The sequence below is a fragment of the Pseudorca crassidens genome, chromosome 4 (assembly GCF_039906515.1).
Source record: "Pseudorca crassidens isolate mPseCra1 chromosome 4, mPseCra1.hap1, whole genome shotgun sequence".
NCBI lineage: Eukaryota > Metazoa > Chordata > Mammalia > Artiodactyla > Delphinidae > Pseudorca > Pseudorca crassidens.
Window position 1 is genome coordinate 20,593,547 of NC_090299.1, and position 26,493 is coordinate 20,620,039.

At 38.5% G+C, this 26,493-nt stretch overlaps 1 protein-coding gene and 1 non-coding gene across 4 annotated transcripts in view; one reads left to right on the forward strand and one right to left on the reverse strand.

The window, feature by feature from the left end:
- Positions 1-26,493, forward strand: part of PRDM5 (PR/SET domain 5) — a 207,742-nt gene that overhangs the window by 77,403 nt on the left and 103,846 nt on the right. For 2 of the 3 annotated variants that reach the window (XM_067735178.1, XM_067735180.1), the window contains exons 4-8: positions 14,557-14,731; positions 17,122-17,296; positions 18,468-18,560; positions 18,821-18,942; positions 22,809-22,888. In XM_067735178.1, the coding sequence (XP_067591279.1) occupies positions 14,557-14,731; positions 17,122-17,296; positions 18,468-18,560; positions 18,821-18,942; positions 22,809-22,888 (645 nt within the window). The remainder of the gene's footprint in view (positions 1-14,556; positions 14,732-17,121; positions 17,297-18,467; positions 18,561-18,820; positions 18,943-22,808; positions 22,889-26,493) is intronic. The other variant, XM_067735179.1, reaches the window with a different exon arrangement.
- Positions 24,376-24,482, reverse strand: LOC137224201 (U6 spliceosomal RNA). Its single transcript, XR_010943295.1, has one exon. It is a non-coding gene; the product is annotated as a U6 spliceosomal RNA (small nuclear RNA).

A 26,493-nucleotide genomic window follows, 5' to 3' on the forward strand; every position in this document is an offset into this window, starting at 1 on the left:
ATGGTGGTTTACACATCTGTCTGTTCTATTAGTTTTTCAGACAGGAGACAGGAACAAAAAGGCACATGGTCATTCTTGCTGAGAATTTACCCTACTTTTCTTCAAGCAATAGCATGTATAGCCAGCTAGGCTTTTGAGAGCTTTCCCTATGTGACTTAATTCTGTGCCCACTTCTAGACTTTGGAAGGTAGTGTGCTTATATGTAGCTTTTATTTTTCTACTTTTTCAGATTGAAAATGCTTATTATCAAGCATTTATATGCTTCTATTAAACTTCTATAAATATATACTGCTTTGTTTCAATTCAGTAGGACCAATATCATGTTGTACATAAGGGAGATTCATAATAATCCCTTGAAATACTTTGCACCTTGCTGTCAGGTAACACATATGTTAATACTCTCTTGACATCATCTAAAACCCATAGGAAACCCCACGATATTTTTACCTCTAGAAAGTCAATCAGTAAGTGAAAACAAAACAAATGAAAACAGATTATCCATGCTTATGAAATGAGATTTCAAACTGTGCGACTTTGGCCCATTATAAAAATTTGTAGAATTTTTGCATCAGCATTATTTCATTTAATTCCAACAGTTCCCCCCAAAAGTAGTAGTATTATACCCATTCTGTAGATGAAAAAGCTGAGCTCAAGTTTATAAAGCCTAGAAGTGGTAGAGCAGAGCTTTCTGACCCAGTTAGTCGGACATGCCATTTTGGTATCCAGGTTCTCCCAGAGAGAGAGGGACGCTGAGCCCAATTTTTATCTAGAAGACTCAGAGGATACATGTACATTTTAAAGCAGTGACGAATATGTACTTCAAATAGTATTTCTTTTTGTTCACCGTGCTGTACATTATATCCCTAAGACTTATTTCGTAACTGGAAGTTCATACCTTTTGACCACCTTTACCCATTTAGTCATTAAATACATTTTTAATAAATGAAATTGCAGAGATGTTTACAATTGACCTATTGCCAAAATTAGTGAAATATGTAACTGTGAGACTTACAGGAGAAATCACAGGCAAAAGTTATTTGGGTACACTTGATTTGGGGGTTCAGTAGTCAGGAGTATGCTTCTATAAAAGAATATAAGTAGCCTGTTTTAATGTGTGTAAATACTTGAAAATTAAAAAGATGTTCTAAGAAGATACATTTTTCATTTATTTTGGTGAATGTTAAGAAAAGTGATAAAAATAATACTTACAGGTTCCGCAACTTCTGACATCAAACATGCACACTTACTTACAGCCGCACCTCTTCTCTCTCCTTTCTCCCACACAGAGAAGGGTCCCTCCTCTTTCCTAAGAGCAGGCCTTCCACCCGTGTATCTCCTCCTGGTGAACACTTACAATGTAGGTTATCCCTTTTCTCCGTTTGATATTTACCCTCTCACACTCAACAGGATTCTTTTCATTGGTTTTAAACATCAAGTTTCTCTTTCTATTCAAAGTCTTTCCCTCTTGATTCCATATTCCCTTCCAGCAGGGATCCTTTCTCCTTCCCTGAATTGTCCATGTGCTCCGTTTTTCTCACCACCAGTGTCCACACTGACCAGGCTTCTTCCTCCCTCAGCCTTCCAGTTGTTCTCTCTCAGCTCACCACTGCTCTCCAGGTCACTAAGCCACTCAAGGCTTTTTGCTAGATCTTTGCAGCAGCATTAGGTGTTGCTGACAAGTGCCTCCGTCCTGAAACATCTCTTCCTTTGGCTTCTCCGAATCCACCTACCATCCTAGCCAGCCTTTTCCTTTCTTTCTTTCTTTCTTTTTTTGCACCTTATACTTTTTGCCAGCTATTAAATGTCTGAGTCCCTTCCATTGCTTCGCACATGCATTTTCCCTTTGCTGGGTTCTTCTTATTTGTGTCCTTGGAATCCAAGCTAAGTTATCACATTACCAGGAAGCCGTCCCTTAATGCTGGAGGAGGTGAGCTCTCTCCGCTACATGCTCCAGTAGCACCGTGTCCCTCTCTGCTCTCGAACTTATCAAGTCATTTTCCATTTCTCTGGTGGTTGATTCATGGCAGACTCCACTCCCAGTCTGTAAGCTCTTTGAAGGTAGGCACTGTATCTGTTTTATTTCACTACATTATACTTAGTCCTTGCATAGTTCTTGGTACGTAAAGTGCTCAAAAAATTCTTTTTTTCAAATGAATTACTTATCTCTATCAGAAGTTTCATTTTAGTTAAAATAAAAACTCATATCTATGTTAATATGTTTTCTTTCCCCAGAAGGTATTTCAAATGTACTTTAGTTTTTCATATAGATTCTATTGTAACAGTATAACAAACATCTTAAATTTTAAGTTTGATTTTATTAGCTAGGGTTCTCCAGGGAAACAATGAATAGGATGTATGTGTGTGTATGTGTGTGTATATATATATAAAGAGATTCCTTATACGGAACTGGCTTATGTGATTGTGGAGGCTGACAAGTCCCAAGAGCTGCAGGATGAGTCAGCAAGCTGGACACCTAGTTCCAGTCTAAGTCTGAAGGTCTGAGAACCAGGATAATCAGTGGTGTAGTTCAAGTCTGAAGGCCCTTAGGCCTGAGACACAGGAAGAGCTGATGTTTCAGCTTGAGTCCAAAGTCGGGAAAAAGCCAATGTCCCACTTTGAAGGCAGTCAGGCAGAAGGAAATCGCTCTTACTCCCTGACAGGTCAGCCTTTATTCTGTTCAAGCCTTCAACTGATTAGATGAGGCCCACCCACGCTGTGCAGGGCAGTCTGCTTTACTCAGTCTACTGATTCACCTGTTAAGGTCATCCAGCAACACTCACACTGACACACCCAGAATAATGTTTGACCACATATCTGGAAACCCTGTGGTCCAGCCAAGTTGACACATGAACTATACCATCACATTGATCAAATTAAAAAATATCTTACAGTTTTCTACTTTTAGTCTTTTTTCTGTCACGTCAGCCTCTTGTGGTTGCCTTGTAATTTTCCTCAAATGCTGTAATTCACAGGGCATGTTTAAAAATCTGTGCCTAACTTTTCAGTACTTCCATGTGTTGAAGCTGCTTTTTCTGTCTAGTTTTCTGCAACTTTTCTGTAATGCCCAATGTTCTAGCTAGGTTTGTTCTTTTCATAGGGCAAATATACCCTCTGTGATGCTGTGACTTTGCTGATGTCGTTCTCCCTACTTTAAAAAACCCATTTTCTCATGATCTTATCTTGTGCAAAACCCATCCAGCTTGTGAATTTCAAACACTGTTGTGAAATTACCTCCCAAAATTCTACAGCTGCTACTCTCTGTGCAACTGTCTTGACCCTTTTTGCACTTTATTGTAATTTAACCATTTTGTTCTGTTTCCACTGAGAGCATTTCAAGTGCTTCAGGACAGGAACAAATACGGGTATTCTTGTGAATGTGAGTATTCTGCAGTACTGTGCACATTATGTGCTACAATAAATGTGTTGAATGAATATTCAGTTTCTTTAACAGGTTTTTGAATTAACTCTAGGTATGTTGAGTGGGGTGTGCTTGGCCTGGCTCTGGTCTTCTTTCTAGGGAGCACATCTGCTTGTCTAATTTGTTCCCTTATTTCCAGTTGGTTGAAGTATTCCCAAGTGTTGGCTAACATTTGAATTCTTAAGAATTTGTTAGGGTTGGGAAATGGATTCTAGAACTCTTTTTGTAGTGAGTTTCACTTCCCTGAATGACATTCTTGCCTTTACTGTCTTATTAATTCAAAAGGAAATTGCATTTGTTTCCCTCTTACTTAGTTCAATTCAGCGGATCCTTGGTTGACACCCTTCCGTGAGCAAGGTGTTGCATCAGTATTGAGATTCATACAAAGAGGAATATACTAGGGTGCCTGCCCTCAGGGAGCTGGGAGTCTTGGGGAAGGGAGGAGACAGGAGAAGGGAGTGTGCTTAGCTAAGGCTTATGCGGTTTAGAATGATGACTGTTTGGTGAAAGATAATTTATATATAATACAGGTAAATAGACCCTTCCCCGTGCACTTCACAGCCCATTTGGGGCTACAGCTAAATAAATACAGATCAAGGGTAAATACTTTGAGAGGACCAGCCAGATGGTTAGGGAGGAACGTTTGGGGGACCTATAGCTCTGGCTTGCTTATATAATAATTTGGGTGAGACCCTGTTTTCTGATGTGATATGGACCAGTACTTGGTCAATTAATAGAAAAAGAATTATCATAGAATTGATATTTCAACCATTGCATTTTAACTTGTTTTAGAAATATACATTTATTTGCCAAGTTTTTGATCTGTGACCAAATTCTTTTTGATTCTGCATTTAGGTTCTCTCACTAGAGTTTGCTACCGTATTTTTTTTCATAACCACTCTGTATAGTATCCAGTTTTACTAAAAGACACAAAGGTAAGGCTTTAAAAAAGCTGTCAAATTACACAAAGCAAAGCAATTATAAAAGGTGGGAGGAAATCATAAAAATAGAAGGATTCTACCCTCAGGTTGCTTTGCAAGTCTTTCCAAAACCTTCAGTTGATCTTCTTAGAAACTATTGAATTTTTTCTGACTCATATATTTTTGCTTTATGTAGTGTTTAGCTAAGTTACATAATTACAGTAACTTGTACCAGTGGCATAAACCGGTGTGGGAACAAACACAGCTGACCCTTGGGACTCAAGCAAGCAAGTCAAGTGATGAGGACAGGAGTGTGCAGGCAAACCAGGGAGCAGGCTGCTGACTGAGAGTATGTGGCCTTGGCCGTCATTTGGCAGATTTTAGGATATGTCAGGTAAATCTGGGAATCAGTTAATTGAAGGTCAGTTAAAAGCATTTCCAGGGCTTCCCTGGTGGCGCAGTGGTTGAGAGTCCGCCTGCTGATGCAGGGGACATGGGTTCGTGCCCCGGTCTGGGAAGATCCCACGTGCTGCGGAGCGGCTGGGCCCGTGAGCCATGGCCGCTGAGCCTGCGCGTCCGGAGCCTGTGCTCCGCAACGGGAGAGGCCACAACAGTGGGAGGCCCGCGTACTGCAAAAAAAAAAAAAAAAAAAATCACTTCCAATATAAAATAGAGCAAAAAAGGGAATGAAATGTTGCCATTTGCAGTAACATGGGTGGACTTGGATGGCATTATGCTAAGTGAAATAAGTCAGACAGAGAAAGACAAATACTGCATGTTATCACTTATATGTGGAATTGAAAAAAAATACAACAAACCAGTGAATATAACAAAAAAGAAGCAGACTCAACAGATAAACCACAAACCTGGTGGTTACCGGTGGGGAGAGAAGGGGAGGGATGGGGGAGTAGGAAGTATAAACTGTTGGGTGTAAGATTGGCTCCAGGATGTATTGTACAACATGGGAAATATAGCCAATATTTTATAATAACTGTAAATGGAAAGTAACCTTTAAACATTGTATATAAAAAATAGAGCAACCGTACTGTAGGAACACAATATGCCTTCTAATCCCTTGTATATAAAATAGCTACCCTATTCTCCATAGCATTATCTTATTCTAGAATTTTTTGGCCTGTCATTATTGGTAACTTACCTTTAAATAAAGTAGCTGAGGTATAGTAGTTTTTTTTTTTTCTGTGAAGAGCCAGTTTCTTAGGATCACATCACTTCTTTTCTATATAGCAAATTTTTCTTTTTATTCTTCTCATTTTTTCTCTTGACTTTTTTCTCTATGATGTCAGATTTGTTTCTTATGATGCTTCAGACATTACTATCTTTGCTTGAACTCCTCGAAGAGAGATACGTATGTGTTAGTGATTTGTAATTGATATTCTTTGCTTATAGATTTGATTTTTTGTTTCATATAGTATCCCGTTCCTAGGAATCATATTAAATTTTTTTCTTGCTATGTGGCTAATTATGAGTTGTGATTAGAAAAGAGACAATGTTATTTGCATTTGTCTTCATTTTTCTTACAGGAACTTGAATGCACTTTAAACATGAAATTAGCTTATCCTGCACTCTTCACTGTTTTAAATACTGTTTTCCTTGATTGCGAGATGTTTTCTTCTTACTCTCAAAATAATTTTTAAAAATGTTATTTTGCTTAAATTATTGTTATCAGTCCACTTTTGCCAAGAAGACTGCTCTAACAAACAACCTTAAACTCTTAGTGGTTTATAGCAGTGAAGATTTATTTCTTGTGCACACAAGTATGGGCTGCTGGAAGCTGCGATTCTGTCCACAGCTCCATTCCACTTGGTGTCTGAAGGAACAGCCCTTATCAGGGACATGCATTTTCCTGACAGAGGGGAAAGAGCGGTGACCCAAACATGTGATGGCTCTGAAAGCTTTCCCTTGGACATGGTTCACTTTGCTTCTAATCACATCTCATGGGTCAGTGCAAGTCACCTGGTCAAACCTGATACAGCATGCCCCCCACCTGCTGCACTCTGAGCCACATGGCTGCTTACCACCGTCCTCCTACTGGGAGGGGAGTGGTGGATAAACTGGAGTGCTATGATCTGTCATAGTTATGTCTCATTTTAAGGATTTTGGGTTTTATTGTTAGTTCAAAATTAATAGATACAGTCGGTGAACTTTGCTGCGGAAATGATTTTTTTTTCCTGATTGTTTTAGTTTTGTGTATGGAGCTCTATAGACGTGATGTTGAGACTGATTCAGGATTTTAGTAAGGAGAAGTTAAGTGACAGGGTATTAAATATGGAATTTTCACTATTTCATTATATTTTCTTTTCTCCACCTTCGTCACTTGTCTCCTACTTCTATTGATTATTGAGTAGAAGTCCAAACTTCCCCCGCCCCACACGGGTATAGATTGTTTGAATTTGTAAGACCAAGCATTGTTTTGAAGATACTTCCTTTTGTGCTGATTACCCATTAGTCGTCTTAGCTAGATAATCTGGATTTTCGCAGCTTACTACCTTTTCAGTACAGTGAATTGGGCCTTTGCCAATTTAAAAATCGTGGTTTTTCTTACATAGTCCACATGTGGACAGCAGTCTGCCAAAAAAATAAACAAATACCAAGTTAAGTTACAGACAGATGCAGCTGAAATACCAAGTCACCCATGGCCTCTTCTGGAGTTATATTTATTTGCACACAGTGAGGATTAGTATTTCTTTGCAAAACAAGAGACAGTTACTTTTGCTGTTTAGAAATAGCAGAACTGAACCTCAAATGCATGAGTTCAGGAAATCTATCCTAGTGAGGTGTGGTACTTCAGAAGGGACAATGGGCAAATTGTCAGAGAAAGTTGAGGTTTATACATAATGTCGGATGTCGAAGGGAGATAGGAAATTTAGTTACATCTCCTAGATATCCAGGAGTAAATGTTTTGAAATAGTGGTAGAATCAGAAAGGATTAGACTGGAAGGCATGTTTAGTTTATTTGGTCCTAACTGTGGTCACAGTACAGAAGCAGTCACATTGACAAAATCTTACCAAGTGGTGGCTTACATTATCTGATGTAATTTCCAAGGAGGGGCCCTCTGACCTCACAAGGTTGTATATTCCAGCTTTTCCTTGACAGCCCAGTTAAATGGGTCTAAATGGGTTAAATGGGTCCATTCCATTCCTTCCGGTGGAGTGAGGCCCGAGAGGAAAAGCCGTGATCACATCAGCACGTAGGCGTACTTTTCCCTTCATATTCATTAACTCGGTTCTCATGAAGATGAGTTTATTTCACTTGTGCGTGAATCCAGCTCTGGAAGGAATGAGAGAATAAAGTTCACCTCCGTCATTTTCCAGACATAATAGGAGACTTGCCTAAGGGGAAAGAGCCCAAGAGTGAAAGCCAAAGCTGTCTTTTGACGGGGTATTATTTTTTTCTGCTTTATGGTTGAGGAAGTTGAGGCCCACAGGGATAAGGGAGATGCCCGCATAGCCGGAGAGTGGCAGAATAGTATCAGTTCCTAGATCCCACTATCCTCGGCCTCCTCCCTAGGCCTGGGTTCTTGCTCTGGAGCGGGGGCTGGGATTCCTTTGCCCACGGACTGATTCCCGTGGTGGAACTTCCCAGTCAGTGTGCTAAGGTACCCTGGTAAGTGAAGAATAGGTTCCTAGTGTGGTATGAGATATTGGTATTGATGATAGTATTTATTTATTTTTTTTTTTGCGGTACTCGGGCCTCTCACTGTTGTGGCCTCTCCTGTTGCGGAGCGCAGGCTCCGGACGCACAGGCCCAGCGGCCACGGCTCACGGGCCCAGCCGCTCCGCGGCATGTGGGATCCTCCCGGACCGGGGCACGAACCCGCGCCCCCCGCATCAGCAGGCAGACTCTCAACCACTGCGCCACCAGGGAAGCCCTGATGACAGTATTTTTATTTACACTAAGTTAACACATTCAGAATTCATGACAGTTGAATACGTCTGTTCGTAGGGCTATTCTCCTATAATTTCTGAATTCAGAAATGATTCTTTCAGTGCATACAAACTTCGGTGGAGCCCCCTGCCTCAAGAGAATGCTCTGTAGTGGCCGTACCACATGGCACTACCTCTGACTTTCCTGTTGAATCATCCCAGTCAGATTATTGCTTTTTTCTGGATTTGTTTGTCTTCATTACATAAGTTTGTTTCGGAAACTCTGACACTCAGAATTCTCAGAGACGTTTTTGTGTGTGTAAATTTGCATGTAAATCTGAATTCCATAATACGTGATGTTATCACAGTGATGACTAATAAAATCCAAGCCACCACTATTTTTTTCAGCTTTCCTAAGAAACATCAGAATTCTATGCTTTTGTTATCAGAATGCATTGGCTGTCCAGAGGAAGAGCTTTGCAAGTAGTTTATTATCTAAAATAAATTTTTTTCCATTGGGGATTTTGAATGACTCTTACTTTGCAGACTTGTCGAAGAATAGAAATTAGCTTTAGGGAATTCCCTGGAGGTCCAGTGGTTGGGACTGTGCGCTTTCACTGCCGAGGGCCTGGGTTCGATCCCTGGTCTGGGAGCTAGGATCCCGCAGGCTGAGCGGTATGGCCACAAAAGAAAAAAAAGAAAGAAAGAAAGAATAGTAATTAGCTTTAAAACGGCTGAATTGACTAATACTCATAGGCCCCTGAGTGAAGGACCACATGAAAATACATTTATACATACAGAGAAGATACATGTTTAAAGCAAAAATGTGTCGTTGGTGTTTTAGTTTGAATCCTTAGGAAGAATTATTATTAAATGGAGTAACATCTGTGAACTCTTGAGGGAAAACTTCATCACCTTGTTCTCCTCCTTGACCCTTCTCCTCCTCCCACACTCCATATACAGTCTGTCAGGAAATGCTGTCAGCTTCTTTTCAAATCATACTCAGAATCTGATTACTTCTCACCATCGCCACCGTTGCCCTGCCATAATCCTCCCATGTCACCCCTGTCCGTGACTGGACTACTGTAATAGCCTCCCACCAAAAGTAAATGAAGGCAGATATCACTGAACTTTTTACTAGCAAGTGCTTTTCTTCTGTAGACACAAGCGTATTAGTGTTCTCTTTTACTATGCATATTTGTAACATATTGAGCAACTCTTATGAGTATAGCTTGTGCTGTGGGGATACACGGCAATTCTTGTTCACTTCCTTGAGGAAACCATCTTTGTTTGGGGAGACAAGAGGAACACATGAATGTCGTTGATCACATGAATTAAATGATGAAAACCACAGAAATAAATTACGGGTAAGTGTCCAGTTGAAGAACTCCTGGAACCTACATGAATTTAGTAGATTAGAAAAGGTTTCATGGAAGGTGAACGTGAGCTGTGGCTCAGACGCTGCTGAGAAGTCGTAGCCGGGAGGCCAGGTGGCATCTTTGCAGTTGTACTGAGGAGGAATGAGTTCAGTGTTTTCTGAGAGGAGGTGTACCAGTTGGACTGAAGAACAGAAGGCAAGTTAACTTGAAGGATAGTTGGGGATGAGAGGATGAAGTGTGGGTTTAGATTACCAGTTAGTAAGCCATTGGAGCCATATTTGGGACAGGACTGGTACCACATATTGAGAATCCTGAGCTGTTGGATACTGTGGGGGGAGCAGCAAATATTATTGTCAGGAAATCTTTTTTTTTTTTTTTTTTTTTTGGCTGCACCGCGTGCCCTGTGGGATCTTAGTTCCCCAACCAGGGTTTGAACCCGTGCCCCCTGCAGTGGAAGCACGGAGTTTTAACCTCTGGACGCCAAAGAAGTCCCAGGAAATCTGTTTGTTTGTTTTTATTTATTTGTTTGTTTGTTTTGGTTGCGTTGGGTCTTTGTTGCTGCACACAGGCTTTTTCTAGTTGTGGTGAGTGGGGACCACTCTTTGTTGCAGGCTTCTCATTGCAGTGGCCTCCCCCGCCGCGGAGCACAGACTCTAGGCGCCACAGGCTTCAGTAGTTGTGGTGCACGGGCTCAGTTGCTCCGCGGCATGTGGGATCCTCCCAGACCAGGAACCCGTGTCCCCTGCACTGACAGGCGGATTCCCAACCACTGCGCCACCAGGGAAGTCCCAGGAAATCTTAAGGAGAGCTTAGAGTGTGCTTTGGAGAGCATGATGGGTGTAGCTAGAGTGACTCACTGTCCTGGCCTGCCCAGGACTCTCTCAGTTTCAGCACTGAAAACCGCATGTCATGGAAACCCCTCAGGGAAAGTAGATGGTTGGTCACTTAAGGTATAGTATAGATCAGACAAGCAATTGGTACCTGAGGTCCAAACCAGAGTAAAACATTAGCACGTTAGCAAGTGAACAGAGCATGACAATCAGAAATCCAGAGCAGTTCAGAGCTCTGGTAGGCAGGCCGTGGAGTTGAATTATATGTTGGCTGACACCATTTCAGCCAAATGAAATTGAGCATCGTCATAGCAACTTAGCTTATGTGACAGTCTAATGGACACAAATTTTGAAAAATAAATATTTTAATCACTGACTTTCAAGTTTTGTTTAATAGTAATACTAATAATGATAGCAGTACTTATCATTAATGAATACTTAACTTGTGCCAGGCACCTTGCTAGATTGTACAAATATTCTCACCTTTAATCCTCACAACCAGCCTATGAGATAGGCAGCATTATTTTCTCCATTTTATAGATGAGGAAACTGGTGGTTTGAGAGATGAAGCTGTTTGCTCAGTTCCACAGCTCCTTAGTCATAGAAGGAGACTTGAACCGTGGCCATCCCAAAGCTCTTAGTTACTATTTAGTACCAATTCCTGGTGTCACGGAACCCGGTTTGTTTATTATTTACTTTTTCCTTTTACTACAAAATAATACTTGTTAACTCTAGAAAAATTGAAACATGTGGGCTAGCAGGAGACTATGCAAAATACAATTTCCTCTGTTTAGAAACAAAGTCTGTTGACACCTTTGTTCATATCTTTTTTTTGGGGGGGCACATTGATATATGTTTTTTTCTATACAAATGGCATTTGATAAATCTTTTAAAGCCAATTGTTAGACATTTATTCTTTTTCAACTTATTTTGTTGGATGTTTAGGCTGTTGTAACTTTTTGATATTACAAACAGCTCATAGTAGACATAATTAGCTGAAGACGTTATACAAATAAAATAAAGCAAAATGAAACAAGACTGAAGAACACAAAAAATTCATAATGCTGGACAATAATGCAGGAGATGCATAACAGTTGTAAAATCGCTCTCTCTGTTGTATCCGGATCACCAATACAGGGAAAACCAGTGACTAAGGAATATTTGCTTCTGAACACACCATGATGTTGAACAGCTTTCTTTCAATTAAAGTTGAATTTTCAGCGAAGTCACCTAGAGCTCATGACAGGAACCATAAGCAGGACCCCAGCCCCCAGGCAAAGTCCCAGGAAGGCGCTTGATCCCTAAAATGTAAATGCAAGGAGTGACTCTGCTAGGAGGAACTGTGTTCAGGGGAATAAGCCACAAACCCAATGACCAGAAACCATAGCTGAAATAAAGAGAAGTAAATTGAAGGATCAGAATATTAAAACAGTTATCAAAGCTGGAGGTCATGGCCAGCCTGATGACCACTGGGAGTTGATGCTCAGTCCCGTAGTGTTAGGTCAACGCTGTTTAAATCCTTCTTGCCAAAGGGCCGGAGATTGGGCCTGGGATGAACCTACAGGTGGGGAAAATCACCCCAGAGAGTTTGAGAGTGCTCCAGGGATTAGAAATCTGGTAGGTTCTAACAATCAGAGGTTTTGAAGAAGGAGAATAATATAATGAAAGGTTGTTGAGTGATTAAATCAGTAAGGAAGCAATTTAACAGGATACTTCTTACAATAATTTTATTGTGGTGGCAAATGAAAAGGAAGAGGCTCTTGGTCTGGGTAGTGGTAGGAATTATATGTAGAGAGATATCTAGATCTCTATCTGCATTAAATAAATAGATTGGAGCAATACCTGTCATGACATTCCTCTTATCACATGTTTGGCATACAGATAGAACATGTACTTGATCCTTGGAGCTTGTAATGCAGCCATTACTTTTGTTAAATTGAAGTTTTAACTGGTATGTTAAAATTTTCTTTTATTACAGAACCCCTAAATAGGCATGTTGTGTCTTACGATTGCTGTTTAAGTTAATGCTATCATGTTTTACAATTAAAAATGATTATCTTCTCTTGGTGCTATGAAGGTCATTCATTATAAAATGAATGACTAATATGCTGGAAAGACATTTCAGTTAACTTTCTTGGATATTGATCAGATAACCACTAAGGTTTATGATTATCTTCTGAAATCTTCATTAGGTGAGCCCTTTGTTGCTTTGGTGACTCTTTTAGCAAGTAGTTTCCAAAACCTGCAAAGTGCCGCTTCTGAGTTAATTGAAAAAGAAATCTTTCTTTTGCTGAGTGTCCACATTAGTTTTTGTTTGTTTTTGTTGCATTAAAAGTAACAGCTGTATAGAAGTTAACTGTGTTCTTAATTAGAAATAACTTTCTTTGTTTCTGGAGGTATGAAATTCATGAACTTCCAAGAATGCTGTAATATATTACAGGAACTTCATTTAATCAACTGCAGCTAATGGTTAATGTGCTTCATTGCTTTGAACTTCTGAGTCAGTCCTCCCTTACACAGTATTTGATAAATGTGATCATAATTTCTGCCTCATCCATGGAATTTTCTAATATTTATTGTTTTTAAAATTGCATTTTTAAATTGCAAAGTAATCTTTGTTGTAAGAAGAAACTAAAGCAGTATTCAATATAGACTCCTACTTCTCCCAGCCTCAAAATGATAACTTTATAACAGTTTGATGCATATTTTCCAGTTTTTCATGGGGTTCTGCTTGTGTATCCATACATATATATACACGCATACATTCATTACAGATTTCTCCTCCTCCTCTGTCTCCCCCTCCCTCACCTAGGTGCTATGGTATTGCCAGAGGAGAGGAGGCTTTGTTCTGTGTTCTTCGCTTTATTGGATTTCACTCCTGGGTGGAGCTTATTGTCCTTCTTCTTTCCCTCACTTGCCCACCACAATTCAGGTTATGCTTTGCTTCTCTTTATCCTCAGCAGCCAAGCTAGGAGCCCTCCCAGAACAAATCCTCAACTGTGTAAAAGACATCAATTCAGGGTGTTTCTCCTGGGGACTGCCGGCTAAGCAGCCCCAGTTCTGGCTTCCCTGGTAATTGGCCCCAGGCCTAGAGGGGCTTTTTTTTTTTTCTTCGATATGCGGGCCTCTCACTGTTGTGGCCTCTCCCGTTGCGGAGCACAGGCTCCGGACGCGCAGGCTCAGTGGCCATGGCTCATGGGCCCAGCCGCTCCGCGGCATGTGGGATCTTCCCGAACCGGGGCACGAACCCGTGTCCCCTGCATCGGCAGGCGGACTCTCAATCACTGCACCACCAGGGAAGCCCCAGAGGGGCTTTTTGTATCGTTGGTTCCAAGTATGAAGTTTCTCTGGGGTTTCCTTGGGTTATTCTTTGCTGCATTCCTCTTCTCAGTCTGTTATGGGTTGAGATTTCTTCTGCGTTAGCAACCCTGGCTAATTTCTTCTTCTAGAATTTTCTAAAAAATGGTGGTATGTTAAGGGTGGAACTTGCTTTCTTCTTTCTTCTGTCATTTTAGTGGGATTTAGGTACATGTGACGACCCAGTCAATGTTTTGAACCTCCCAGGTACCTAGTGTTTTTTCTATTCCCAGTCCAGCTTTTTGGAAATTCTTTCAGGGTTCATTTGCAGTTCCTCTGGTTTGTGTTATAACTTGAAAGTTTTCTTCTTTCAGTTTTGCATTTTATATTAATCATAATTAAGTCATTGATATCTCATTGCTCTCTGTTTGGGTTCAGAAATGACACCATTACTTAACAAATTTATTTTCTACTGCATTTATGGACCTCCACAAGGTGTTACTGCATAAAGCCAATTAATGATGCAAAATTTAACTTTTAGAAATTTAAATAATTATCCTTATTTCATTTGGTAGGTGTAAATATCACTATCTTTAATATATATTTGTAGTTTATTTGCCAGGTGACTAAATATTGTCAGTTTCCTTTTTCAGTGTTCAGATCAAGTGGAGATATAAAAAACGGAGCAGTAACTTTTCATGAGCCCATGATACTCAGTGTATCTTAAAAATGATTTCTTAGTTACTATCAAAAATGAATGATTTAGCTTTTTTTATTATTGAGATATATTGGTCATATAACAGCACATATTTTTAATTTTGTCTCAGGAAGGAGAAAACATTTTCTATTTGGCAATTGAAGATATAGAAACAGATACAGAGCTTCTGATTGGCTACCTGGATAGTGACATGGAGGCCGATGAAGAAGAACAGCAAATTATGACAATGATCAAAGAAGAGGAAGGTAAAAATTCTAAAGGACAATCAACAGCTGGCAGAAAAGGTATTACCTCTAATTGATGGTCCGAGAGAATGAAAATTGTAGGAGAAATAAAGTTTGAACTGTGCTTGATTATAATTGCAATATAATAGGGTGTTCTCAAAATAAAGTTAGTTGTTGTCAGAACTCTCGGAGGATATTCAGTTGTGCGCCTCTCTTCCAGCAGGAAGGGAATGATGGGCTGGGGTGGGTGATGGACGTGCCCTGTAGGACTGCCAAGGTCAGCGGCAGCTCCCAGCTTTCACTGCTCTCACTGGTGGGTAGCCAGTAATGAGGATTTTTGTACTCCAGCCCCGAGTCTGCCATTCATGCATGTTATAACCAGGCAAGTCACTAACTCTGAGACTTTACATTCTCATCTGCACATGGGGAAAGGTGAGTGCAGGGGTCCTGCTGGGCCCTGTGGGGTTATTCCTGGGCTTCACTCTTAAGATCCTTTGAGAATCTGGAGCATCTGGAAATCTTTCTTTGTTCTGATCATAGAGGCCTACAGCATTGCTGGGTTGTTCTAGTAGGGTAACCAAAAATGTATGATGACCATAGGTAGACTTGCTTAAATCAGCCCTGCAATCTAGGAGATAGATGTCACTTGTTTGTCATCTGCCAGGGAATAATCAATTGTTATTAGGGCTTGTTTCTGTTTTGTTGTGTTTTACTCCTGATGGGCTTTGAGGGAAATGTGAATGGTGTTAAGGGTGTTCCCATTTTGTAAAAGGTTGATACTTACTATAGAGAATTTTTCCATTTTGCTTAACAAAGCCACTTCAGAAGTGACACTGGTTTCTTTAGTTACTGTGGTATTAATGTCTTTTATATGAATTTTCTATTCTAACTCTATGTCATTGGCTGAAAAAGTATGAGTATTCCCAGTATTGCCAGATTATGCTTCTGTTTCTTTATTTTAGTTGGAGTATTTAAAAGGACGATGAGGACAGGCTATCTGTTTTGTCTTTCCAAATATGCATTATGCTGTTTGGAATGTCAGATTTGGGGTGATGGGAATTATTTCTGTACTATTCTATGTTTTCTTTATTTTTGTATTTATTTTCAGCGTTGCCCCCAGGGTACGGTATTACTGTGTCCACTATTTTACCTTAAAAATAAGTCTCCTACTTATTACTACCCTGATTTTTCTTTATTTAGTTAACAAAATATCAATTTCTCTTACTTTGGTAAGAAGAATCAACAGAAACTTACACAGATTCTTAGAACATATGAATCACGTGCTTATATTGTTGATATTTTCAGTTTAGAATTCAGTTTTGTTCATAAAAGCAAAATATAAAACCCAAAAAACAAACAAACAAAAACCCCCCAAAACAGAAGCAAAACCAACCAAACAGTGATCAAAAGAAACAAAGAATCCACTCAAATGTCAAACAATGGAGAGTTTGGTTAAATAAGTAAATTATGGTACCTTAAGTTTAAAAAAAATTTGACTTGAGAAAATATTAAATGGAAAAAAGAGCAATACATGAAATTGCATAAAAAGTATGATCATAAAGGTTCTTAGACTGCACATGAAATATGAATGCACAAAAGACAACTCAGGCCTGGAAATAGATTACAGCAGTTGTCTCTTCATGGTGGGGTTATTGGTGATTTTTATTCTCTTCATATTTTCTGCATTTTATCTAAATCTAACCTTGGGACTTCCCTGGTGGTCCAGTGGTTAAGACTTCTCCTTGCAGCACAGGGGGTGCGGGTTCGATCCCTGGTTGGGGAGCTAAGATCCCATCTGCTTCGCAGCCAAAAAACTAAAACGTGAAACAGAAGCAATATGGTAACAAATTCAATAAAGACTTTAAAAATGGTCCACATCCAAAAAAAAATCTTAAAAAAATTAATCTTATTTGATAACCAGAAAACAGATGTAATTTAAGAAGCACACTTTGAAAAATTTGGGTAGAGCCGTGAGAGTCCATATAGGACTGACAGCCAGAGAGACAGTGGAGCCTCACTCCGCCTACTGTAATGAGTGCTGTTTTTATGACCTTGGCCTTTTTTCATATATATGTGAGATTCCCCTTGGTAATTCAACATAGTTCCCCTTGGTTGAGTTTTTCTCTTTTTGCAGCTAAAAGTGAACTCAGGATAACCCGTTTCAGGGAAGACTTTGCCGTTGCAGTTCAACATTTGTTATAACTCTTTGATGTGAAAAGTTAATGTTACAGGGTAAATTGAAAATTGATTTTGATTTGTATTAATTTGGTGAAACACAAGTTAAATGATTTAAAAAATAATGTATTCTAGTAACACTTCCTATTATTTTTCATGGGCAACCTATTCATACTCCTAGAGATAATAAAAATTTACTAATCTGGTACCATTAAGCACCATTAATTTTGATTTTAAAATGAGGGCAAAACTGAGCAGTTCTTGGCTCTTCGCAGGTCGCTTTGGCTGTAAAGAGGACTATGCCTGTCCCCAGTGTGAATCGAGTTTTACCAGCGAGGAAATTCTTGCTGAGCATCTTCAGACATTGCACCAGAAACCCACAGAGGAGAAAGAATTTAAGTGCAAGAGCTGTGGGAAGAAATTCCCAGTTAAACAGGCTTTGCAAAGACAGTGCGTACATTCAAGAGTATATCTAAAATTATAAGCTGACACGTTGTTTAACTGTTTCATTCCGTTTGTCTTATAGTTTCTAACCTGTGTGCGTGTGTGATGGTGTGTGTGTAGAAATTAAGCATTCTCTATTGTCACTGTCATAAACTTCTCTTACTATATATAGTACATTGGTTTTTGAAACATTCTGATTATGAAGTTTAACAAGTAAACATTGTTTATGCTAATCAATCTTTGTCCATTTAATAACTTGCCATTAAATATTAAGCTCATTGGTGTACTAATTTGAAATCTGATATGCATAATTTAGCTAGTGCTTTGAGGTGGCAGGTCAAGTTTCAGCGGTCTGCATTCGATATTCCCTCTGAAATCTGTAAAAAAAAAAAAAAAAGAAAAGAAAAGAAATAGTTTAAGAAATGGAGAGAGTTCAGAGTATGAAGAATACAGGGCCATTTTGGGAAGCACTGTTTATTTCCTAGCGATGTTGCAGAAATAATTTAAAGATGAATATGTACAAGATATGATGATGAAATGAATTAAATGGTCCCAGTCATTGCTCTGCACCCTTTATTATTTTAAATATATTAACAGCATATTAAGTTATCCTTTTACTTAAGTATTGTACAGTATCGTGAATTATTAAAAATGAGAAAGTGGATACACATATTTATAAACTTATTTTTAACAGAATGTCACCTTGCATATGAGCAAGAAATTTTTAACATAGGCTTAATGTTTCATTTTTTAATTCATTAAAGTAAAATTCTGAAACATGCTGTATTTCATATTAAGACAGTTTTCATATATGCATCCACTTTTGCTTATGAAATTTGAGATGAAATATTTCTGTTCAAAACTTAAACTTAAAACTTGGAAATTCTCTTATACACTCTTTAAAAAACCAAGCAAGGGCTATATAGTTTTTAATGAATAGATTTTAAAACTGCATTCTAGTCAGCTTTTATTCAATTTAGTATTACATATTCTACACCAAACATACTTTTGCTGAGCTGAGTCTTATAGTTCAACTGCAGGTGCTACTTAAAAGTTTAAAGGGCAAAAGGCAGAATGAAAGGAGAGATCATGAATGTGACTTCATTCAAAGTAGAGATATTTTCATAAGTCTTTGTCTTAGACTTCCAGTGTTTGTTTTTTGTCCATTTCCCCTCAGTGTTCTTCAGTGCTCAGCGAAAAGCAGTCTGAAGGATTCTTCACGAAGTTTTCAGTGCTCTGTTTGCAATTCTTCCTTCAGTTCAGCGTCAAGGTTTTGTATCTGAGTTGTCAGATGGCTGTTATATAGTTGCGGGTCATCGTAGGCGTGCATGCTTTCATGCTTCTTAGTGATTTAGTATCATATGGCTGCAGAATTTCAGTGCTTTCCTTCCTACCTGCCTAGGTAACACTTGTAATGACCCTGAAACTCTACTGGGGAGCATGCATTACAAAAGCCAGCCTGGATGTTAGAAGTTTGTAGGTGTCTTCACCATTTCTTCTCCCTGTTTCCCATTCCTGGTTGTCTTGTAGTTTTGAGCAGCACCAGGAGACTTGCCGGGGAGATGCCAGGTTTGTGTGTAAGGCTGACAGCTGTGGAAAGAGACTGAAGAGCAAGGATGCCCTGAGAAGACACCAGGAAAACATCCACGCCGGTGAGAACTCATCAGAGGGTTGTTTTTAAAGGGGCTTCCTCTCCCCAGGCCACAGCGATCTGTTTTTAATTCTCACTCTTGAGGAGAGAGCTTGCTTTTCCATTGTATTTCACACAGATGTAGAGCTCTGGAAATGGAATTTTTTTCTTCCACTGAGCACTATTTCTTTTTGATTTCAGCAATATTCGTCATTTTTCCTATCTCTGAATTAATCATAACTGGAAACCTAAGCTAGAATCTAGTTGTGCTTGGTAGCCAGGCGCATTAAGAATTAATGTTTTAAATAATAATTGTAATATTTTAGCATGTGAAATTTCTCTTTTAGTAGATATATTTTAAAACTGTTAAGTGATGCCCTTCTGCCTTAATATTTTTACAGTAAAATTCCATTTTTAAAAATCCTTATATTTCTTCTATATTGGAGAAAATTACTGGCTGCATTTTGACATGCTAATTGAATATATTTGGATTTATAAAGTAGATACTATTTGACTTCCTTCTAATGGCTAAACAATAAGACAAATAGAAAATTTGTCACTTAGATTTCATCTGCTTTGCACATGGTAAATGTATTTTGACTTTAGGGATTGAATCTGTTGCACTAAATAGAGCAGATGATTATCGTCAGAGTTAATGTTTTCTTTCTTCAGTGTCTTTTCCTTAAAGGAGGCTGAGGTTCATGGCACTCCTCTTATCCTTCTATACTTACATTTTTCTCATGTGTTTACTTTTGCCGTTGGCTTCTGGATGGAAATGTCTTTCTGCAAATGAGGAAAGTGTTATTTCTTTTCTCCTATCCTGTTTATTCTCACATTCAGGAGAAAAGAATAACCGGTACTCGGTTTCTGATTCCTATACTTGTTCATTGTCCAACAAGTGTCTCTTTTAATGCTAGTTACAACTTCGCACCACCAGTTTGGGCTGCACGCTCAGTACAAGCCACATTTGAAAGCTCAGGGTGGCTGAAGGTATGGGCTTGTGAAATGTGGCTTCAGAATGGTGCACATCACTTGGACTTCACAGTCTTCTGATTTCTTTCTTTCCTTTTGAAGGATATAGAGAAGATGACATTTTTCTGAATTCTTTCTACTTGGGCCTTTCCTGTCTTTGCAAAAGGCAATCATAACTTTTTGATAGACCTGTCTCTTCCTAGTTTTTGTTTTTTTAAAGCTGTTACGTTTAAAATGCTGTTCTTAACTTTCTCCATCTTTGTCTGCAATGTATTATAACAAATCTTTCATGTCATTTTTAAAGTTAACTTTGCTGAACTAAGTAAAAAAACAGATGCACACTGAAACTCTGGAAACTTGCATTCTTGTTATTGGGCATGTGGTCTTCAGACTGTGCTGGAAGCATAATTTCTTTGAGGCTTCTTGTAGTTGGTCTTGGATATTAAAATATTACTGGTTCTGAAAACTTACGGTGATTTTGTAGGAAATAACGTAAAAGGAAGTCTTTTATTTTTCTGTGTTGTGGATCACATAAAATACGAAACTTGCTGTATTTCAGCCAGAGGCCACCATGCATACTTTTTGCTGGAATTGGTGCTCAATCGGTCATTCACAGCCCCTCTCTTGCTTCTTCCCTTGCATCTGTCAGCTACACAGACATTGGGGGAAAGAATATTCCATATTCAGAATAGCGAAAAAAGCAGTGTTCATACACATGGTCGTAGAACACTTTACTGTAGAAAGACAAAGGTATTCAAGGAAAGAGAAGATCTTGCAGCTTTTACCACCGACGATGACAAATGTTCCTCATTAGGTGATATGAATTGAAGATGCTGAGAAGAGAGAAGTTGAATTGTTAAATATGGATCACATTTTTCCATAGAAACTGTAACATACGGTGGGTAGGTTCTCAGACTAGCTCCTAGAAGCACACTTAACCCACATAGTGCTGAAACTCGCAGTACTTAAGTGACTGCGTATTCAGTACAGTTGTATTAATTTTCAGTGCATCTCCTACCTTTGTAAGTAATGTGTTCCTGACTCTTTTTGAAAGCTGAATCAGAAAGTCAAATGTCAGACTTAACCTGAATATAGTAAAACTAAAACGGTATAAAGTCTAGCTGTGGCTTTGTAGATGCTCTTGTCCTTGAACCTGGGGAAGCTTGTAGGGTGACCTTCCCAGTTACTCAAGAGGAAACAGTGAAGGGTCTAACTTCCTTAATTCACCATAACCATCTTTCTCTTTTGATTTCGATTCTGTGGATGCTGACGTAGAGATTTTGTATATATGGGAAATAACATTTATCTACATTCTCAGGCAAACAGTCATAAACTTTTCCCATGTTTCTTCTCTGAGGAACTAGGATTCCAGTCCTAGGATGAAGAATAGAAGCTATAGGAGGAGAGAAGAGATTGAAGAGTAGGGATGGGGGTTTGGTGTATTGCCTGTGATTCTAGCTGGAGGAGCCATGGCAGGAGTATTGGGATAAGGTGAAACAGGTGGTTGTGGAAATGTCACTTCTCTTTCTCTTCTCTCCCTCAAGCCTGACCTACCTTCTGGGAAAGAATAAGGTCTAGTCTCAGAGAGCAGCTGAGTTGAGGGATAAGCTAGGGAAATAAAGGATTGTGGGTTAAAGGAGGGACATACCCGCTGGTGCAAGCTGGAAAAGAGGGAATATTCTTTCTCAGTGGCCCCTCATGTATAATAGATATGGATGGAGAATTGATGACCAAATGCATGCTGTCGGATATTCATTTTCCTTGGGAGAATTTTCTCCTTTAGTAGCCATATTACTTGTCAATCACCAAGAAAATTTTTCTTGGCTGTACTATTTGGCATGCTAAAAATAGTGCATTATATGAAATCCGTATCTTGAATGATAAGACAAAAATTAATCTTTTCCTTTTTCTGAAAGTGTTGCTGTCTCGTAAACACAGTCTTTTAATCAAGTCATTTTGTAATCGTGTTTTCTACTGACTTTAGATTTCTTTCAAGAAAATAGAGAAGTGAGGTAGTGGATGAGGTTGAGGTTTTGGCAGGAATAGCCGTGGATTAGTCATTTTGGGGGCCAGGCAGTGGCTGCATGGTGGTTCCTTTTATTATTTGTTTACTTTTTGAGTATTTGTAGTCAATCAATTAAAAATTGAAAAACCATTCTGTGGTTACTTATGAGCGTGCAGATGATATTGTTATTATATCGTATTTGAAAATCTTGTTTTGTTGAATCTTTTGTTTTTTATAACCACTGTGAAATTTGAAATTTGAAATGGTCTACTATAATTATAATCACTCTATAAGAAGACAAAACTGAGCTTTGTTTTGATTTGTAAAATAATATGAATGCCAATATAATGTTTCATTGTTCTTGATTTTACCTTATTCTGGTTTTTAACATTAATATGATAAATCATATACTCTCAGATCTTGCAGGCTGATCAAGTCTAGTGCTGAAAAGAATAATCTCTGAATTCCATTTTTAAAAATCCAGCTGATTAAATCAAATATTCTGTTAAAATTTAAAGCAAGTAGCAAAATCAACTTACGAGTTAATAAATACAGTTTTCTTTTATGTACACATTTGATTAATTTTAATTTTTCACGGAAGTGTGCTTTTCTCTTTTAATACTAAATTAGAACGTGGAAAGGTGAAAGGCCCATTTTATATATGTAGAAAGTGGTATACCAAGCTGAATATTTCTCAGATTTTGAAAGCGTTTAAAATGTAGCCTCTTCTTTATCTGAGTTTAATGGATATATCTGCAACACTGAAAATTTTGGAGTTGTAAGTTAAGAAGATGAAATACCTGTTTAGAAATGATAAATCACCTAGAAACACTGTATCTAATACTCCTCGTAATATTCTCATATAAATCATGGTGGTATTTTATTTTATTTTGTTTGTTGTTTTTGTTTAGGGGATCCTAAGAAAAAACTCATATGTTCAGTGTGCAATAAAAAGTGTTCTTCAGCGTCAAGCCTGCAGGAACATAGGAAGGTCAGTAAGATAAAGACTAATGCTCATCATAGTGTAAGATCTTTTAGTCATTTATAGTGTCGGCCATGAAAATTTTTAGCTGATTTTTATATTGTAAAGACAGAGTTTTGTCATTAATTTAACTACTAACATATTCTAAAATGCAAGACTGATATGCAAAAGAGTGAACTCTCGCAAAAGAATATTTTGAGTTGTTTATTGTTGTTCAGAATTAGTAGAAATATTTCTCCAACACAGTATTGTGTCTGACTGACACCTCATACTGGTTTCAAGCTTTCCCAGTTGCTGTTTGCTCAGGAAATACTATATATTTGAGGAAACCATATATTTTTGTGTATTTATGATATGCTCTGCAGTGACATTTAGCTTAAAATGGATGCATATTATAGTTAAGTGTGGCAAAACGAAGACAAAGAGCTCTATTATTTTGAAGAGCTAAAAATAATGTAGAAGAATGTCAGAGTGTTGTTAGCAGAAACGATTATGCCGTTGACCCTTGAACAACAGAGGTTTGAACTGTGCTGGTCCACTTTTAGCAGATTTTTCCAGTAAATACATACTCCAGTACTACACGATCAGGGGTTGGTTGACTATGCAGATGCGGAGGGCCCGCTGTAAAGTTACACGATTTTTTCACTGCAGGGAGAGGTTGGGGGGTGGGAGTGGGGTGCAGTGGGTCCAACCCCCAAACCCCCGTGTTGCTCAAGGGCCAACTGTGTTAGGAGAAAATAAATTTAATACATTTTGCAATAAGCATTCAACTTACTAAGTTGCTATCTTAATGTGAAAGTTATCCTGAAAAGTAAATGACAGTTATTAACCCTAACAACATTAGCACTAGGTAGTAGAATTTTCGACAGAATAGAATTAAATTAAAATTTAGATTTTGTTCATATCATGGCAGAGTCCAAAAATATATTTTATGTTATATTATAATAACAAAGATATAAATGATTATTTCCTGTGTTCATATATTATTTTTTCAGAATATCTAGGAGCATATAATATTGTCTTTTAGTCATTTAATACTAAAGAAGAGAGGAGATGATACTAGTGAAAGTAAAATTTTACTTTTGTTATGGTTTGTAAGTTGAATTTTGTCTCTGTGTGTGTGTCTGTATTCCAAAATAACTTGACAGGCCTTAAAACTCATATGATATTCAGCGCTGTAGCTCCAAGCATGTGCTGTGGATTTAACCTGTGACATGTAAGACAGTTGAATTGTTAAATGTCTGAGGTTATATCCTACATGTTGAATGATTATGATCCTTAGGGAGAAATAATGCAACAGCACTGGACAGGAGTGAAGACAGCGGATGTCACCTTCCTCTGTCCCTAACCCCCCATGTAACACTGGGCCTGTGTTCTCTCATTTATGAAGTGTGACTTTTGAACTGATCAGTGTCTTTTAATTACTTCTCTTAAGTGCCATGAAACTACTTTTTTTTTCTTTTCAGTTTCCATGTGGTTATTTTATCAGATTGTTTAAAAATATGGAGTACTTCAAGAATTTGCATATAATTCCTGTTCAGGGACCATGCTAATCTTCTCTGTATCATCCCAAATTTAGTGCACGTGCTGCTGAAGCAAGCACTGAAGCTACTTTTAAGGGAAGTTTTGCACAGAACTCCAGTCCAGATGCTGCTGCTTTTACGTCTCTCTTCCTCCCTTCTCATCACCCTTAAGGTTTCTGAAGCAGAACCTAGTCTGAGACAAAAAGATTAAATCCAGTTGAATAAACATTAAAAAAAAAATCCTCATACTTTTATAATTCTTTGATTTCCTTCCCTGATCTTAAGAAGTTGAAATTTAAGATATCTTACCAAATTTCAGATTTTCCCAAATAGACTCTTTCAACAAAGTTGGTAGTGGGGCATATTTCTGAAAAGTGTTCTCTTTTCCATTTATTTTCTTCATAACATAAGAACTTTTCCCCCAGGGAATATCTTGGTAGATGTAAATCCTACCTGGTGGTGGTGGAATACAGCCATTCTGTTTCTGCAAATGTTAATAACTTAGTAGCTCAGTGCAGCTCTTCATTACAGCATAACTCCTCTGACTCAGCCTTTCTGAAGCCACAGGCAGCCTTTACTGACTCCATTTTTGACTGTTCTTATAGTTGGGTATGTCTAATGTCTAATAGAGTTTGGTTGTAGTATTTCACCTTGCCAGTAGATGGTGCTGTATGAATAGGTCAAATTTATATTATAGTCTAGAACAGTGTCTTACATTACTGTGTACTGCCCTATATTACAATAAGATATATTATAATCCTCCTGAAAATTATTTAATTTGGGACTTCAAATGATAAGTTATTACCATCCATGTCAATTTAATAAGCTGGACATTTTACAAAAGGTGCTTTACTTAGCATTACGCATTAATTAGTGTCATTTTCACTTTAAATCTGATTGTTCTATTAAAACTTTTTTAGGAGTTTTGAGAATAGCTTTGGATTGAATTTTCCACTATAAGATAGTCAATACAAAAATGCTTTCATGTACAGTAAATATTCTTTTTTATAATTTTGATAATATCAATTCAATTCAACCTTTAAAAATGTTTCATGGGGCTTCCCTGGTGGCGCAGTGGTTGAGAGTCCGCCTGCCGATGCAGGGGACACGGCTTCGTGCCCCGGTCGGGGAAGATCCCACATGCCGCGGAGCGGCTGGGCCCGTGAGCCATCGCCACTGAGCCTGCGCGTCCGGAGCCTGTGCTCCGCAACGGGAGAGGCCACAACAGTGAGAGGCCCGCGTACCGCAAAATAAATAAATAACTAAATAAAAATGTTTCATGTTTCAGAAGCCGTGAGAGTTAAGTGAACAAATATATTTTGCAGTAATTTATTTAACACCTGCCACTTTCATATGGATAATTTAAAATTTGTATATACTAATTAAAATTTAACATTAAAAATGAAAATAAATATGTTTTCATTTATGTATGTCTCAGAAGGCACATCATCATTTTTTAGAGTAGCTTATTATAAAAGATATATGTTACAGAAACAGAGTTTAAGAATATAAATCTGTTCTTATTATCTTTAAATAAACATTACACCTCATATAATTGCTGTGAGGGTCTTTGATGATTGAAGATGTTGCCTTTAAAATTTCTTAGGCTGAAAGTTTTCCTGCTGTACTATGTGGTACTTGCCTTCCTCAGACCTGTCATGTGGCTGGACATAGGCTTAAGGCACAGACTGCAGACCAGGGATCTGTGAGCCTTGCCCCAGCTTCCGTTTTCCTTCCTGGTGACGTCTTTTCACCATTCCTGCCTTGAGTTCCTCTGTGGTCACTTAGGTCAGGGGAGCTGTTTACCAGTCCTCCACTCTTTACTCATTGCTGCACCAGTTCAGGGTCTTCTGCCTTGGCTTTCACTCTGTAGTGGCGCTAGATATCCTGCAAGGATCACCACAGTATCTTGGCTTCCTGCAGGAGGACCTTTGCTTGTCTGGGGTTTAGTTTTGTGAGCACTACCTTTAATGAGGTTGAAACAAAAACAGGACCTCACCAAAACCATTTTTGAATCTTCAGCAAAACGGTATGATGCTCTTATTCATTGGGGTGATCAACATTTCTAATATAAGGCTTCTTGCAACACAT